We start from the raw sequence: 17167 nt of genomic DNA on the forward strand, positions 1-17167 counted from the left end.
TTTTCTGGAAAGCTATCATTTTTAATGATTATGGGAAGGTTGTGGTGATAAAAGCCAGTCATGGCATGCTCCTGTGTGGTCCTGCTTTAGAAGTGTGTTCAGTCTCTGGGGTGCAAAAGAGAAATGAAACCATGTGGTACATTTTTTTCCCGAGAGCCAGTGTGGTGTAGTGGTTAAGGTGTTGGACTACGGCCTGGGAGACCAGGGTTCAAATCCCCACACAGCCATGAAGCTCACTGGGTGACCTTGGGCCAGTCACTGCCTCTCAGCCTCAGAGGAAGGCAATGGTAAACCCCCTCTGAATACCACTTACCATGAAAATCCTATTCATAGGGTCACCATAAGTCAGAATCAACTTGAAGGCAGTCCAGTCCAGTCAGGTACATTTTTTAAGAGGAAAATAGTAATGGAAGACATGATGGTCTCTTAAAACCAAAAACAAAAAAGTGTTTGTTTATTCATTTATAGCCTACCCTTTGCCATGAGGTCCCATCAATGCAATTAAACCAAGTTCCACTGTCGAAGGCAGTATGCCTTTGAATGCCAGTTGCTGGAAGCCACAGGCAGGGAGAAGAGTGCTCTTGCACTCTGGTCCTGCTTGCAGGCTTCCCAGAGGCATCTGATTGGTCACTGTGAGAACAGGATGCTGGACTAGATGGCCATTGGCCTGATCCTGCAGGGCTGTTATGTTGTTAACATCTTCCACCCCCAAAGACCTTTGCAAAATGGTGTGTCTTGACCTGACATTGAAATATGATGAGGCCAGACGTACCTCGGAGGGGAGGGTGTTCCATAATCTGAGGCCTCCACAGAAAAGGCCCTCTCACACACTGCTGCCCCACAAGCTTCACAAGAGGGTGGAACTGCCAGCAGGGCCTTCCCTGCAGATCTCAACGCCTGGGCAGGTCTATATGGGAGGAGGAGCTCCTTCAGATATTAGTGGCCCAAGTCATTTAGGGCTTAATTAAGCATGCTTTTGTGATAATTGTAGATTAAATTTGTAACCTAATCGTTCCTATTATGCTTCTCTGGTTGACTTCAAGAGACTTGCTCAAACAGCTTGTTTTGTGTATTATTAGGAATCAGTGATGGACCTTCTGTTAGTGCGTTAACCAATGGCTTTGACACACCTGAAGAAAGGTATCAAAAACTTAAAAAGGTAAAATCTTTTATTTCATTACAATGTGTGTTTTTGAAATGTTTTGTACCTGGGGTTATGGTAATATGGTTGATATCTGTTGCTAAGTACAGTGCTGCAGGAAACATTTCTCAATAAATTGAAATTTGATGTTGCAAAAACCATGCATAAAATGGAAGACTGTCTTCCATGAAGAATGTCAGCAATATTCCTCTTTGGGCCATAAACAGGTTTTATTGGGTCATGTAAATGGATTTGTCTTAAGGCTACAATCCTGTGCACGGTTACCAGGGAGTAAGCCCTCTTGAACACAATGGGACTTGCACAGAAGTGAGTAAACATGCAAACTTGTGATTCCCAGCAACTGGTATTCAGAGGCATGCTCTGTCCAACAGTGGAGGTAGAACATAGCCATCTGTGCCTAGTAGCCATTGATAGCCTTATTTGTCTAATCCTCTTTTAGAGCCATCCAAGTTAGTTGCCATCACCACATCTTGTGGGAGCAAATTCCATACTTGAACTATGTGCTGTATGAACAAGTAGTTTGTTTTGTCTGTCCTGCATCTTCCAGCTTTCAGTTTCATTGAATGGCCCTGCATTATCAGAGGGGGAGTAAAACTCTTCCTTATCCACTTTCTCCATAGCATGCAGAATTTTCTACACCTCTACCATGTCCCATCCCTACTTAACAGCCTCTTATAATGAGCAGGCTATTTGTGGTACAATCCCTTCTCTGTTTACTTTATTTCTTTTTACTTTTCTAATAAAAGAATACAATACAGAAAATAAATACATTGATACCTTGTCCATGTGTTACTTATTTTATCCATTTACATTCCACTTTTCAATGTACAAAAATATTTTCAGGGTGACCTATAAAATATTACGGTGATGAACCATAAAAAACAGTAATGAAACAATAATGTGCAAGATAACATAGCAGCAATTAAAATACATTTCTGCCACAGATGAAAAGGCCACTCATTCTGCTTGGTGCCCCTTAAGAAAGATGAACCATTTGTGACTATCAAGTGAAGCTGCTTAGTGTGTTTCTGTTAGCCTTTATCAGCTATCACATTGGTGGATTCCAGAGGTCAGGCTTTTGGGGAAAGCTTGTGGAGGTAGCAATGGCTGCCTTCTTGGATGGCTTTATAAGAGGATTAGACAAATTCATGGAGGATGAGGCTATCAGTGGCTACTAGCCGTGATGGCTATTTTTTTCCAGAACTGTCGGAGACAGTGCGCTTCTGAATGCCAGTTTCTGGGAGTTAAAAGTAGGGAGAGTTAATGTTGTGGTCTTCTCTTTGGGGCTTTGGTTGACCACTGTGAGAGCAGGATACTGGACTAGATGAGCCTTTGGCCTGATTCTCCTTATGTTCTTATGTATGCCCTTGTTACGTTTCCCAATGCTTTCTTGTATTGGAAAATCAATGTATTAAACTGTTTCTTATTCCCTTTCTCTGTATCATTCAACAGCTTGAAATGTTCAATTGTGCATTCAGGGCTGGTGCCTGAGGATGGCCAGGTTGGGCCCTGGCTGAGGGCCCCTCCTTAGGGAGGGTGAGTAGCACTCTCTTCCGCGATCCGCGGCAGCGTCGGCTCCCAACTGTGCCGCAGATCGCAGAGAGGGAGCTCTCAGATACCTCCCTTACTACTGCGCAGGCCTGCAGTACCATCAACCAAGATGGCGGCGGTGGCATCAGCCCCTTGGGGAAGCCTTGGCCGGCATCTTGGTTGATGGCAGGCATGCGTGCACAGTGCAGGCAGCATTCACTTCAAGAGAAAGGTAGGTGGGGCATGTGTGCAGGTGCCAGGGCCTGGGGCAAGCTGGTGCTGGCCCTGTGTGCATTGTTTATATTTCGCTTAGAAACTTCCTGTTGTTTTTTCTAGTGACTCACAGTGTGGCAGTCTAGGAAATCTCTGGCCTTCTGAATGTTCTTAGTCTATATCTCCCATCATCCCTAACCAGTGGGCATGTTGGCTGGGACTCATGGGAATTATGGTCCAACAACATCTGAAGGACATCATTAGCTACCCAGGAGAAATTCTTGATCGCTTCACACGTTAATCTCCAAAGTGCCAGAGTTCAGTGAAGACCAGTAATGAATTTAGTGAAACATGAGGCTTAAGCTAAATTTCTCACTCCTCTAGGATGCCTGTGGTTACTCTGAACAAATAACCTCATTGCTTAGACTGTTTGTTTGTTTGTTTGTCTTTTCACCCCCCAGCATTCCATGGATTTCTTGCTGTTCCAGTTTGGCCTTTGCACTTTTAAATATGATCACACAGAATCTAAGTATGTTGCTTTCTTGACTTACTGATTCATTAAAATCTGGGCATGTTAACAGCGATAAGCCCATCACTTGACTTGCAACTCTTTTAACTTTCCTAGGTATATTATGAAATCATTTAATTTCTACATCTTCCCCAAACCTTTCAATAGAACGTCGCCAGATGTGAAGTTTGTCTGTCAGGTTAGTTCACTTCACTTCAGGGTTTTTTTCCCCCTTCTTTCCGGGGAGGAATATTTAAATCAAAACTTTCCACTGCAGCGTTATTGTGCTAATGACCAATCCCTAATTGCTGCTGGAAGAATGTCAAGAGGGTTAGCAGTGCTGGTTTCTTGCAGAAAAAACAACAGAATTTATAATGGCATGGACTAAAGTCCACTTCATCATTACAGACGTCCAGGGCTAATAATGTAGTTATTATTGCCATCTCTACTTTTCTGCATTTTATTTCATTCAGGCTTCATTGTTTATGATCACCAACAATAACCATGCATCTCTAGGGCTACAAATTTTTTGGATCCATAACCACATTTGCAAACCAGTGAAATTGTCATGGACAAAACATGCACACTGCAACCTATTATATGGGCTACAATAGAATGGTTCTTTCAAGCCCCATTTCAGCAGAGGGAGGGAAGGGTTGTTGTGGGCACTACCTTTGTGACTCCTGATCTCCATGAATACTTGCAACCCAGGATAACACTTCATGGCCCATAAACACATGTGCCATAATCAATTACAGTGCGATCCTAGCTATGTCTAATCAGAAATAAATCTTACTGAATTCAGTGGGACATGCTCCCAGGTGAGAGGGGTTAGGGCTTCATTAGTTTTTTAAGGGTCCATAAGACTCTTTATTGTTTTTGCTGCTGGGAGATATTTTCTCTTGCCATTGCTAGAGTACTTCATGAAACCAGTATGGTGATTTACATTTGTATTTATTCAGTCAAACCAACTGCCGATCTTTCTAGGGCACATGTGGTTGAAAATATAAACTGCATAAGTATTAAATGTTTTCCTTAACTAGCCACAAAATGACTGCTCAGTCTTATTGAAAATATGTTCAGGTGAAGACTTTGATGAACACCCTAGTAAAGAGAGAGAAAGAAATGCATAAATGTGAAGTAGCTACAGAGGACAGTAGATAGATAGCTTTATTACGGTCATAGACAAGCATAACAGAGGGCAGTACTTCTCTGTGTGCTGTTGATGTTTGAACTTTGTGCATGGATGCTAATGTTAAGAGGGTATTCTTGGCCTATCATTGGGAAGAAGGTTGACCCTGAGGTACCTGAGCTGCTCAGAATTTTATTGGTGAGAACCAGCACCTTGAATTGTGCCTGACAGACTGCACACTTAACAGATTTATCGTTTTCAATTTTTTATGGATAAAAGCATTGCTGATGTGTTCTTCTTCCTTAGCAGCTTAAAAACAGTTTAAATTGCATTGGACTCAAATAACTTGTGCATCAATAAAACCTTTTCTTGTTTTCTCTTTCAGAGTTCAAGCATAGACTTTTTAGCAAACCAGGGATTTGATTTTAATAAAGTTTTTCGCAATGGTAAGCTTCATTTTTCAGTGGGTCTTAAAATACATTCTCATGATCCTGGTGTTTACAGAGCCATAATTTGTGCTTCCACCTCTCTGTCAGTGCATAATCACGATTGTGATTAGTTTCTTGAGGACACTGGCCAGAAAATGAAGCGTTTCTAGAGCGCCTATAGAATTGCTGATTCTTGTTTTACCAGGCTGGCATGTTAATGCTAAGCCATGCACAAGTGGGAAGGATCCCGAATGAAGCATTAGACTTGCATGTTTCCCCTCCTCCTGCATGGCCAGAAGGACTGTGCTAGTGTTTCCTTTCAGTTTCCTCTAATCTTGGTTTGTGGTGGAATTGGATATTGTGGTTTTAAACAACCTCTAGTCAATTTCTCAGTTGACCAGTTTAAACCATGAAGCTGGCTTGTTGAGAAACTGACAAGAGGGTTTTTTTAACACTACAAATTTCTGGTTCATATATAAGGACAAGCCAAGATCAGGGGAAACTGGAAGTAAACACTAGCGTAGTCTTCCTAGGTGCATGGGAGGAGGGGATGCACGCTAGCCCAGGTTTTCGTTTAGGATCCTTCCTTCCTGCTCGTGCATGTGGCACTAAACCATGGTTTAGCACAGCCTTCCTCAACCTGATGGCCCTCCAGATGTTGTTGGACTACAGTTCCCATCATCCTTGACCATTTGCCATGCTGGCTGGGATTTGGAATCCAGCAACATCTGTCAAGCATCAGGTTGGGGAAGTCTGGTTTAGTGATCCATGTGAACCAGCTCAGTCTGTTCCAAAGTTATGATCATTACCTGATTTCCTCCCCTTTCCCGCCACTACCTTTGGCCGCAATCCCACCACTATCTTTGGCCGCAAAATCATCACCATCTTTTCTTTTTTTAAAGGAATCCCTTATTTAAATCAAGAGGAAGAAAGGCAGCTGCGGGAACAATATGAGGAAAGGCGTTCTCAAGCCAATGGAGTGGGGGCCTTGTCATACGTGTCTCCCAATGCCACAAAGCGTCCCGTGACAATTCCAGAGGACCAGAAGAAGTTCATTGAGAAAGTGGTGTAAGTGAAAACATGATGCTTGACGTTCTGATGTCCTAAATGGTGCTGAGTCCGTGTGGAACTGCTTTGTCTTGAAACGGATTTGGAACAGCCATTTTCATTGCTTTAAAGATTTTCTGAATGAAACTGTGTTTCTTGGGGGTGGGGTGGGGCTGAATGACTTTAAACCAGGAAGTGTGCATGTGTGAATGCTCCCTGCGTGTCAGGCCCTGATTGCTGGCTTCCCATGAGATATGCCATGGTTTGGCTTAGCATTATGTCTGAACCAGGGGTCATGGTTTGTCTCTCTCCAAGCAAACCAAAAACAAACCTTTGTTACAGTTCATGGTTTGCTTATTTATATTATTAAGTTTATATCTCGCCTTTCCTCCTAAAGGAAGCCCAGGGAGACAGACATGCCTCAAAACATTATAATGTCTTATCACAAAATGTCATAATGAATTCTTTATTTGGAATACCACCCAGGGCTCCCTTGGGAGGAAAGGCGAGTTATAAACATAATCAATAATATTATGTTTTAAATAAATTAGTGTTAGATTGTTACTGTAATGATGTATTCATACTCATTTTTGCTGTTGCGTTGTGAGTCTCTTTAGGCACATTCATGTGGAAAAGCGGTATGCAAATTGAAATAATAAACCAGCAAATAAATAAAAAAAACAACTGCGAGTTTGGACGTAACACAAAATCAAACCACAGCTTAGCTCCTGGTCCTGCAGCAAAGAGCTGCGTGTGCGCACGTGTGTGTTTGTGTGTGTAGAGTAAAGCAGCTGTAAATCTCTCTCTGCGTACGCTAGTATGCTGCAGGTTCACTTTTAAACCATATTTAAGCTTAACTGTAGTTTAAAGTGATGTACAAACTGGGCCAAAATTCTGCTCCTTTTAGCGCAATGCTAAGGTGTACATGTAGGGGCAAAAGTTCTGCCTTTGTAGTCTGTGTTGATGATAGTTAAAGATCTACATCAGCTTCCCCCAACCTGTTGGCCTCCACATGTCGTTGGGACTACCAACCCCCATCAGCCCCAGCCAGCATGGCCAGTGGTCAAGGATGATGGGAGTTGTAGTCCGGCAACATTGGGGAAGGCTGGTCTACAGGCCATGATGGCTATGCTCTTGAGTACTAGTGGCTAGAAAGCACAGGAGGAGAGAATGTTCTCATGCTCAGGTCCTGCATGTGGGCTTGCCCTAGGCTGTGAGAACAGGATGCTGAACTAAATGGGCCATTGGCTGGCCCAGCAGGCTCTTCTTATGGCCTTACAGAATCTGGTTTTGAGAGATATTCTTTGCTATGGTTTCAGGTGATTCTGTTGTGGGAAGATACAAGTGAAAAAGAAATTGCTGTATACTCCATCTCCCTCTCTACCTCCCTCCTTTTTTTTTCAGAGAAAGGATAAAAGATCTCCTGCAAAATGAAGAGAGCACAAGTTTGGAGCTGGAACCGTGCACAGGGTTAGTTAATCTGCAAATGCAGTTGGAGTCTTGGGCAAAGTTTATATCGGGTGGAGGAACATCAGTGGCCCTCAACAATTGGCCATGTTGGCTGGGGTTGATGAGAGTAGTCCAACAATATCTGAAGTTTTCCACTTCAGGCGGAGAGAAGATAAAATAGGGAGCCAACCAATTCTCTAAGAAGTTTAATAGCACTCTCTCTCTGTCTCTCTCTCTTTCTCTCTCTCATTTCAGATTTCAGAGGAAACTAATCTATCAGACGCTGAGCTGGAAGTAGGTATTGTGTTGCATTGCTGCTAAAAAATAAATGTAAATGTACTGCCTTCAAATCGATTCCGACTTATGGCAACCCTATGAATAAGGTTTTCATGAGGCCAAGAGGCAGTGACTGGCCCAAGGTCACCCAGTGAGCTTCATGGCTATGTGGGGATTCGAACCCTGGTCTCCCAGGTCATAGTCCAGCACCTTAACCACTACACCACACTGCCGTAACATTGAGTTGGAAGTAGGTATTGTGTTGCATTGCTGCTAACTGTTGTGAAAAGTAAGGGGCTGCAACAGGGGTGAAAAACTGGATCCAGCCAATTGGATTTCTCCACTGCTCACGGGCCAGCCAATCCAAGTGGTTTGGATTCAAGCTGCTTCCTGCAAACTGGCTCTCTGTAACTGCCAATCAGCTGATAGGTGGCTACAGCAAGCCCCTTCGAAGGCATGCTCCTAGTGCCAGTGGTCCTCCCTTTCCCTTTTATTGTCATGCAGTGAAAATACAGAAAATAAAACAAAATGTACAAATCTAAACCCAGCAAAGCCAATAACTACAGGCTTTTTCACATATCAGGTCAAAAGAGAACTCAGGTGTGACATGGCTATTTAAAACATGGAAAAATATACAAAAAGTGCATTACAAATAATCACCAAAAAAAAGCATAATGTTTTGGGATATGGGATTTGTAAGTTTCACTCACCATATGAGAGATCAATGACCACCACACTGCAGAAAAAACTTCTGGTTCAGCTTTGCCTCTCCGTACGTTCAGATGGTGTGTCAGTTTTTCCGAGATAGCTAAAAGGTTTCTTATACCAAGCATCCAGATTCAATTTTGAGCTTCCTTCCAGTTCTGAGATGCAACAATCCTCGCGGCAACCAACATAGAAGTGATTAAGTCCACTTCCAAAGGAACAATCAGGAACTCACTTTAAAGTCCTATCCATTATCAGGTGTGGGGCAGGTGGGTGTGGTTTGTAGGGAACAGCCTCGCAGGCCAAACAGGGACCGACTCACGGTCGGATGCTCTCCACTGCTGGGTCCGAATGATGCAGCTTCTTGGAGTCTGTCCAGTTGGAAGCAATGGCTGTGGATGCTTAGCAGGCGGGCATAGACTTGAGCATCACTGTGTGGAAATGCTTTGAGAGCAACTACCTCTGTGTACAGTGGCTGACCAATAGTGGACGAGGCCAGCTGTGAGATCTGCCACGCTTAAAACATTTCTGTTTAGGCAAGCCTACGCAGACACCTAGATGTTGCTGTGTTTTAATGTTGTTATTGGTTACTACTGTTTTGATTGTCTTTTTAATGTTTTTAATTCCTTGTTTGTAACTGTTTTTATTGATACGTCTAATGTTTTTTGTTACCCTCTTAAAGTTTTTTTTTTGTTTACAATCAAGTGGCATATACATTTTGTTAAATAAATAAATGTTCCAGAGTAAGTGTTTGTAAATACAAGTTTACACATATTTGTTAGTCGCTTCCCTGCTGCAGCACTGTGATGGTTTACATGTGTGAATGAACCAGCACCAGATCTAATGCCGTACACAGAGCTTCCGTGTCACCTTATGCCCAAAAGCTTTCCAGTGGAGAGTTTTTGCTCCACTCACCAAATATTTGTGGCAAGAACTAAGGTGATGGATGTGACCGTGTGAACCTGCCCCCAAATATTTTTTAGATCAGCCTTGACTTTCAGCGTTGATTTACATTCTCATTGGACATTTCCCTACATGTCGACGAAAAAAAGCAATATTTGCATTCAGCAGTTTTTCAAGGTTGGGTACAGACTGTTGAGGGAAAGCAGCCTGCCCAGCCCAAATGACCTCACCCTCTCTACTCAGCCTGCTTTCCTACTAAGGCTTTTCATGTAGTTCACAAAATGAAAACTGATCTGACACATTCTTGAGTCACTCCTCCAAATTCTGTAGCCTTAGGTGAAATTGAACCCCAAAATATTCTTCCATCATTCTTATTTGTCACTCCAGGTTTCCAAAAGGCATCCACGTTGAAACTCTGGAAACGGAGAAGGTAGGTAGACCTGTATTTTAAAAACTGTCCATTTTATGCAAACTCGGACTTGGTGAAATTCCATTTTGGCTGCTGCCCTTTGGAACTTGTAGGGCAGAAGGCAGAGACAGTCATAAGAGTCTTGAATGTGACCCAGTAGTGTATGGGCAGTCGGTGCAGATGTTTTAGCAAGGTGTCACATCCTGCCAGCTATCTTCTCCCATCAGCAGTCCAGCCTCTGCATTCTGCACCAGCTGCTGCTTTCAGGTCAGGCCCAAGGGCCACCCCATATAGAGCGCATATAGAGCGCATTGCAGTAATCTAGTCTCAAGGGTACCAGTACGGTAATATGATCAGTACGTGCCTATTCGGCTGCCTTGATCTGTGGAACATGCCCTTTTACAAGTGCCATATAATGTTCCACAACCATTTAGGAGTTTTACCTTTTAGCGTGGCATCGTCTATGTTTTGGGATGTCTTACCTATTAATATTAAGCAGGCATCCTCCCAACACTGTTCCATTTACTTGCTAGCAAGACTTTTTTTTCCCCAGCAAGACTTTCAGACACATGATTTTTATTTATTTATTTAGGCAATTTATAATTGATCACAAAGCTCTCCAAGCAATGTCCAAATAAAATTATAGATAAGATGTTAAAATCCACATTCCATTTTCTTGGAAAAGGGAAATGTGTGTGTGCCAGCAGGCATCCTAAACACTAACTCAAAAATCCAGATGTGCCTATAGATTTATTTTATTTATTTATTTTTATTTATTTATTTTATTTAATTACATTTCTAGACCGCCCTATAGCAGAAAGCTCTCAGGGCGGTATACAACAAATAAAATCACAATTAAAATATGAGCAAGTGTGGAAAAAATATATATATATAGTACAATTATAAAACATTAATAAAATTGCCATTGAGATTTAAATTAAGATCATATTAAGTTTAAAATGTTAAATTAAAATATTTAAAAATTTACAAAATTTAAAAAGCCTGGGCGAAAAGGTAAGTTTTTACCTGGCGCCGAAAAGATAACAGAGAAGATGCCTAAAAAGGTTGGGGACCTCTGGGATAGGGGCTGATAGCCATTCAGCCTAGTGTGGCTGAGTTCATGAAGATGAAGAGAGAGGAGCTGGTGGAAAAATGTATAGCGTTTCATTTACCTCATGAGGGTAAAGGGGTGGATGAATTGCGGGTGGCATTAATAACATATACATCAATCCAAACCAAAGAACCTGCAAGAGAGGAGACCCCAGAAGGGTGTTTAAGTAATCCTGCCTATGTGGAGTATTTAAGAGAGAAGTTAAGATGGGAACGTGAGGAAAAAGATAAGGATAGAGAGATTGAGATGGTGAAACTGAGGATGGAGATTGGAGAAAAGGAAAAGCAACGTGTGATGGAGGCTGAGGAGAAGGAAAAGCAACGTGTGTTGGAGACTGAAAGATTGAGAATGGACAGCAAGGGCACCCAGACACAAAGTAACAAGCTATACGGTTTCGGCCCAGTATATCTGAAGGAACGCCTCCAGAATCACCGATTATGCCGCCTGACAAGATCAGCCTCGCAAGACTTTCTCTCGGTCCCACCGGTGAGAACAGCTAGGCTGGTGCGGACCAGAGAGAGGGCATTCTCTGTTGTGGCCCCCACCCTCTGGAACTCCCTCCCTTTTGATCTCAGACATGCTCCCTCCCTGTCCAGCTATCGCCGAGCCTTGAAGACCTGGCTGTTCAGGCAGGCGTACAAGATTGGGACAGATTAATTTTATGTTATAACTGAATTAATGGATGGTTTCTTTAGCTTAAAATTTGATTATGTTGATGTATATGGATTGTTTTTATTCTTGTTGTTCGTCGCCTAGAGTGTCCCTAACCCGGACAGATAGGCGGCTGAAAAATAATTTTTTTTATTATTATTATTATTATTAAGCTATAGAGAGACTGAGGCAAAGTCTCTAGCAGTATTGTTTACGGGGAGTGACTCGTGGTGCTGCCTAGCAGTGGGATCTTGTGAGATCTGTGCTAGAGCGGAGTGAGAAAAAAATAAAAACGACGATCCTGACTGGTGGTGTCCTGAGGTGGTGCCTAGTGAAAGGCGGCAGCCACAAGCAGGTGGGAACCTGACATTCCCTGTAAACAATACTGCTAGAGACTTTGCCTCCCTTCTGGTCTGTATATCTCCAGCCAAGGATCAGGCTCACGAGTGGAGGGTTCAATCCTGCTGGGCGCTGCTTCGCCAGCATATTCCCCGCCTGCGCGGGTCAACTTTGACAGGCGGGTGGGCTGCCCACCTGTCAGTCACCTGGCATCAGACGATTGACAGATGGGTGGCCCTGCCCACCGGTCAAAATCGGCCCTCAGGAGAAGGGAGAAATAAAGATCTGGCGTGCCAGGCCATAAAGGTTACCTGCCCCTCCCCTCCAATAACGCCCATTTCTCCCAAATTAGAAGGAAAGATACATTATCATTAGCAAAGTGGATGAAGAGGAGCGCAAAAGGCGAGAACAGCAGAAGCGGGCGAAAGAGCAGGTATGAGGCTGCAGCACCTTTTCCTTTCAAAAGGAATTTGCTTTGCTTTGGTGGGACAGGGCAGGAAGTGATGGTTGAGGATCGCAAGGCCAAATCCACCTTGGGATGTCTGGCACTAGCCGTGTCAGCCGTTGGGTCTTAGCCAAATATGTGTTGCGGGGGTTCCCAAACTGTGGGTGGGGGGGGAGGTCTGAAGTTTGGGAAGCACCGGTGCACTGCGTGTCGAAAGCATGCCTCCAGGAATCTTCTGCACCACTCTTTTGGCTCATGCTGGTTTCTTTTGCTCACAGGAGGAACTCAAAGACGCCGTGGGCTTCTCCCGAGTCATTCAAGCTCTTGCAAATTCTGTAAGTTTGCCGCCTTCTGGGTCTGCCTGCGTGGGTGTGCGTGTGCAGTTTTCCAGCTTCTGGGTGAGAACAATCAGGGCCGTTCTCCAAATAATACATTGAACAGAGGTATTGCAACAAGGCATTGGGCCCCTATAGCGGGGGGGGGAACCCCAAGGGCCCCATTCCCTCATTGGCTTCCGGGGGCAGTATGCTGGCGGTGGGTGCAGATGCATAAATGGGCAGAGCAATGGATGTCGCTGTAACCTTTACAGTGTCAGCTACATTCCGACTACACAAAAATCTACAAACGCACACAAACCTCTTTCTGTCCCCCATCCAAGGAGCAAGGCCAACTATCACAGTCCAAAGACATGCTCCAGCCAGGAAAAAGGACTTGAGGAGGGCGTGGAGCACGCATAGTGAGTGTGGCCTGGAGAGAAGAGGCATGGCCAGGGGAAGAGGTGTGGCCTGTGTAGAGTCCTGAGGACCAGACAGAGAGGCCCAGAGGGTCACATTTGGCCCCAGGGCCTGAGGTTCCCCACCCCTGAGCTATGGAATGCCCTTTTTAGGGAGGTATGCCTGGCACAATCTTTTAGGCACCAGGTAATTTTTTTTTAATTAGCCCAGGTGGTTTACAATTTTTTCATTTAAAAAATTATTTTAGATTCTCTGACTTTTACCTACCGGGTGTGTCGTTTGCATTTAATGTTTTTTAATTTACTTTTTTAAATTTAATTTAATAATTTTTGCAAATCACCTTGGAATCACTGATAAAAAAGCAGTATATAAATGTCTTGCATAAGTAAAATAAAGCCAGTGTTTCTTAAAAGCAGAGCTTGGAAAAGTTACTTTTTTGAACTACAACTCCTGTCAGCCCCAGCCAGCATGGCCACTGGATTGGGCTGATGGGAGTTGTAGTTCAAAAAAGTAACTTTTCCAAGCTCTGCTTAAAAGTCATGGTGTAGCACAGTAGGTAGGATCTTTGCATGCATGTGTGCATGTGCCCACACGGGCCGGCCGGCGTGCTCCCTTGACTCATCCCTTTGTGCTTTTGCATGGTTATCCACAGGGCAAGCTTGTGGTCGGGCACAACATGCTGCTCGACGTCATGCACACCATCCATCAGTTCTACTGCCCCCTACCTGAGGTGAGTGGTCTCTGCAGTCTGGCCAACATTTTGAAGGCTGCTCTTCCCTTGAACTTGTGTTGATAGCCTTGCAGGGAGGCTAGCTCTTCCCAAATACACTCTGTTTTAAGCAGAGTTAATGATAAAGTACACAACAGTAAGCATATGCCTGGGTCCCTGATAAGGAACAGTGGGCTGTTAATGCTCCCCTCTCTGTTCACAAGCAGAGGGAGAGGAATTTAGGTTCTCTTCTGTCATCTTGCCTAAGAACATAAAGAGTCCTTCTGGATCAGACCAAAGGTCTGTTTCAGGGGTAGCTAAAATGGTACTCTCTATATGAGAGCCAGTGTGGCGTAGTGGTTAGAGTGTTGGACTATGACCTGGGAGACCATGGTTCAAATCTCCACACAGCCATGAAGCTCACTGGGTGACCTTGGGCCAGTCACTGCCTCTCAGCCTAAGAGGAAGGCAATGGTAAACCACCTCTGAATACTGCTTACCATGAAAACCCTCTTCATAGGGTCCCCATAAGTCGGGATCAACTTGAAGGCAGTCCATTTCCATTTCATATGTTCTTGGAACTACCATTAACCCTAGTCAGCATGGCCGATGGCCAGGGATTATGGGAGTTGTAGTCCACAAACACCTGGAGGCCATCAGGTTGACTGTCTCTGGTCTAGCATCCTGCTTTCCACAGTGGGCAACCAGTTGCTTTCATCGTGCCAGTAAGCAGGGCATGAAAACAGCAGCCTCCCTTGCTGTTGCTCCCCAGTAAAATAATAATAGTAATGAGTAATGGTGGTGGTGATGATGATGATAATGTTGTTCAGAGGTAGACTGAACATTTAACCATCACAGCTAATGATAGACTTATCCTCTCCAAGAACTTGTGCAATCCTCTCTTAAGGTCCCTACATCTTGATGGCAGTTTCCGCAAATTAATAATGTGTTATATGAAAAAGTCCTTTCTTGGATCAGTTTTCTGAGAAAGAGAGAAAAACTGATTTCGCTGCACCATGTTTAACACTGCAAACCTCTTTCATGTCCTCTGCAGTTAGTCACCTTTCCCGCCCCCCAAAACCAAAAAGGCCCATTTGTTGTAAACTTTCTTCATAGGTGAGTTGTTCCGCCACCCTGATCATTTGGGTTGCCCTTTTCACCATTTTTTCTCCCAGTTCTCCAATATCCTTCTTGAAATGCACTGACCAGAACTGTACATACAGAGGCGTTATAATATGGACACTTTTATTTTTTATCATTTCTAGCATGGAATTCCCCATAAATTAATTAGGTGTTGATACATTCCCAGATCTACACTTAGAGCAGCTTAGTCAATCTACTGTAATTTGCTGTATTCCTTGTGTGGCAATAATCTTGGTCCTTTTCAATTTTAGGATCTCAACGAGTTTAAAGAACTAACGACATGTGTCTTTCCAAGGTAGGCTTGTTGTCTCTTGAATTAATACGATCCTGGCTAGAGGGAAATCTTTGCAAACTGTTGTCTGTGAAAAAATTGCCCCCCCCCCAAAAAAAAATTTTTTCTGTCCCCAACGACATGTGGTTCTATATTCTAGCTTCTGGTTGGAGGTGGGTCACCTTGTACTCTCTGTGTGTGAGTGTGTGCCCGTGTGTGTGTGTGTGTATTCGCTCACACACTTATGCATCAAGATGAACTGAATTTTGTTACCTAGGGAAAAAATGAAAACATGATGGTACATTACTCATTCTGCTGTTTGGAGGCAAGGGTGACCGGTGGGGGAATTGAAGAGATTGCTGGGTGCATAAACTCCATCCCATGGCCACTGAGAGTCCTGCTCAGCCTAACTAGCCATTACCCCCCATATTTCCAAGTCCCGGTCTGCAGCCCTGAGGACTAGGAACTTTACAATAAATGTGAGCTGGGATTCTTAAATACTGGATTCTGTTCCCACACGAGCCTATGCCTGTGTGGCATAATGGCAGAGTACACTGCCCTGGTGATTGTTGGTAGATATGGTGATGTTTTATCCTTACTGTGAAAAAATTCATTTCTAGGTTATTGGACACTAAATTGATGGCGAGCACTCAGCCGTTCAAGGTAACCAGCATCAGTGATTATGGAAGGCACTATATCTTTAGCTCACCCTTTCCCAACTTTCTGCCTTCCGCATGTTTTGGGCTCCCCCCTCCCATCAGCCCGACTGCATTCAATGGTCGCCATGAAGGAAACAGCTAAAGTAATACTGCTTTATAGCAAAAAATAATGCTAGGATGTTTCTTACACAGCACTGGCATGGGAAAGAGTCCTTATTATACTATACCTCATTATATATCCTAACTTCTCATTTTTTCAGTGTGGAGACTTATGTAGCCAAAAAGGACACAATCCCCATGCAAGGGAGAGGAGAACCCTAAAATGTGCATAAATTGTACAAGTAGGATAGTTAACGGGATTAAAATCCCTGTGGGAGGAAGATATTGGGATACTGCTGGAGGAAACTTCAATGGTCAAATCGCTGGGTTGGAAAACCAATCAAGTCAGTCATAGAATAGTAGAGTTGGAAGGGGCCTATAAGGCCATCAAGTCCAACCCCCTACTCAATGTAGGAATCCAAATCAAAGCATTCCCGACAGATGGCTGTCCAGCTGCCTCTTGAATGCCTCCAGTGTCGGAGTGCCCACTACCTCTCTAGGTAATTGGTTCCATTGTCGTATGGCTCTAACAGTTAGGAGGTTTTTCCTGATGTCCAGTTGAAATCTGGCTTCCTGCAACTTGAGCCCATTATTCCATGTCCTGCACTCTGGGACGATCGAGAAGAGATCCCGGCCCTCCTCTATGTGACAACCTTTCGTGTACTTGAAGAGTGCTGTCATAAGTCTTCTCTTCTGCAGGCTAAACATGCCCAGTTCTCCGCACATATAAGAGAAATCATGCAAAAAATGTACCACAGATGGTACAGGACCCCTGTGCAACTTTCACATATATCACCGTGGATTTCTTTGGAATATTGGAGAAAGGGTGGACACTGGGGTACCTATTTCCATCTGTGGTGGGATTGTCCTTGAGTGAAATCTTTTTGGCTGGAAGTGTTTTAATGAAATTTCAAAAGTTACTCATCATGAAGTGAAGGTCCTACCTCAATTAGCTTTACTCTTGATTTTTGACAATTGTAATATGGATATAAAATGTAACGACAGTGGTATATTTCTTGGTGGCAGCATGGCTTTGTATAGCCAAGACACAGAAACAGCTGGAAAAACTAAATATTTCCCTGTGGTATAAAAACACATGGAATATTGCTGCCCTGAAAAAAATCACGAACTCTGTTTTCGCTTCAAGGACAAACTAAATTTTATATGATTTGATGGAACTTTATTTCATATACTTCAGAACATCAGTTACAAGAGCAACTTTCATTGGCCTCCCAGGAAATTTT

At 43.6% G+C, this 17167-nt stretch overlaps 1 protein-coding gene across 3 annotated transcripts in view; it reads left to right on the plus strand.

Moving 5' to 3' along the window:
- PARN (poly(A)-specific ribonuclease) overlaps positions 1 to 17167 on the plus strand; it is a 63797-nt gene that overhangs the window by 3525 nt on the left and 43105 nt on the right. For all 3 annotated transcript variants that reach the window (XM_061600083.1, XM_061600082.1, XM_061600084.1), the window contains exons 3-15: positions 1080 to 1159; positions 3367 to 3434; positions 3531 to 3612; positions 4931 to 4991; positions 5876 to 6041; positions 7425 to 7490; positions 7725 to 7763; positions 9741 to 9783; positions 12216 to 12296; positions 12587 to 12643; positions 13695 to 13772; positions 15146 to 15189; positions 15786 to 15828. In XM_061600083.1, the coding sequence (XP_061456067.1) occupies positions 1080 to 1159; positions 3367 to 3434; positions 3531 to 3612; positions 4931 to 4991; positions 5876 to 6041; positions 7425 to 7490; positions 7725 to 7763; positions 9741 to 9783; positions 12216 to 12296; positions 12587 to 12643; positions 13695 to 13772; positions 15146 to 15189; positions 15786 to 15828 (908 nt within the window). The remainder of the gene's footprint in view (positions 1 to 1079; positions 1160 to 3366; positions 3435 to 3530; positions 3613 to 4930; positions 4992 to 5875; positions 6042 to 7424; positions 7491 to 7724; positions 7764 to 9740; positions 9784 to 12215; positions 12297 to 12586; positions 12644 to 13694; positions 13773 to 15145; positions 15190 to 15785; positions 15829 to 17167) is intronic.

Source organism: Rhineura floridana, chromosome 17, assembly GCF_030035675.1.
Source record: "Rhineura floridana isolate rRhiFlo1 chromosome 17, rRhiFlo1.hap2, whole genome shotgun sequence".
Lineage (NCBI taxonomy): Eukaryota > Metazoa > Chordata > Lepidosauria > Squamata > Rhineuridae > Rhineura > Rhineura floridana.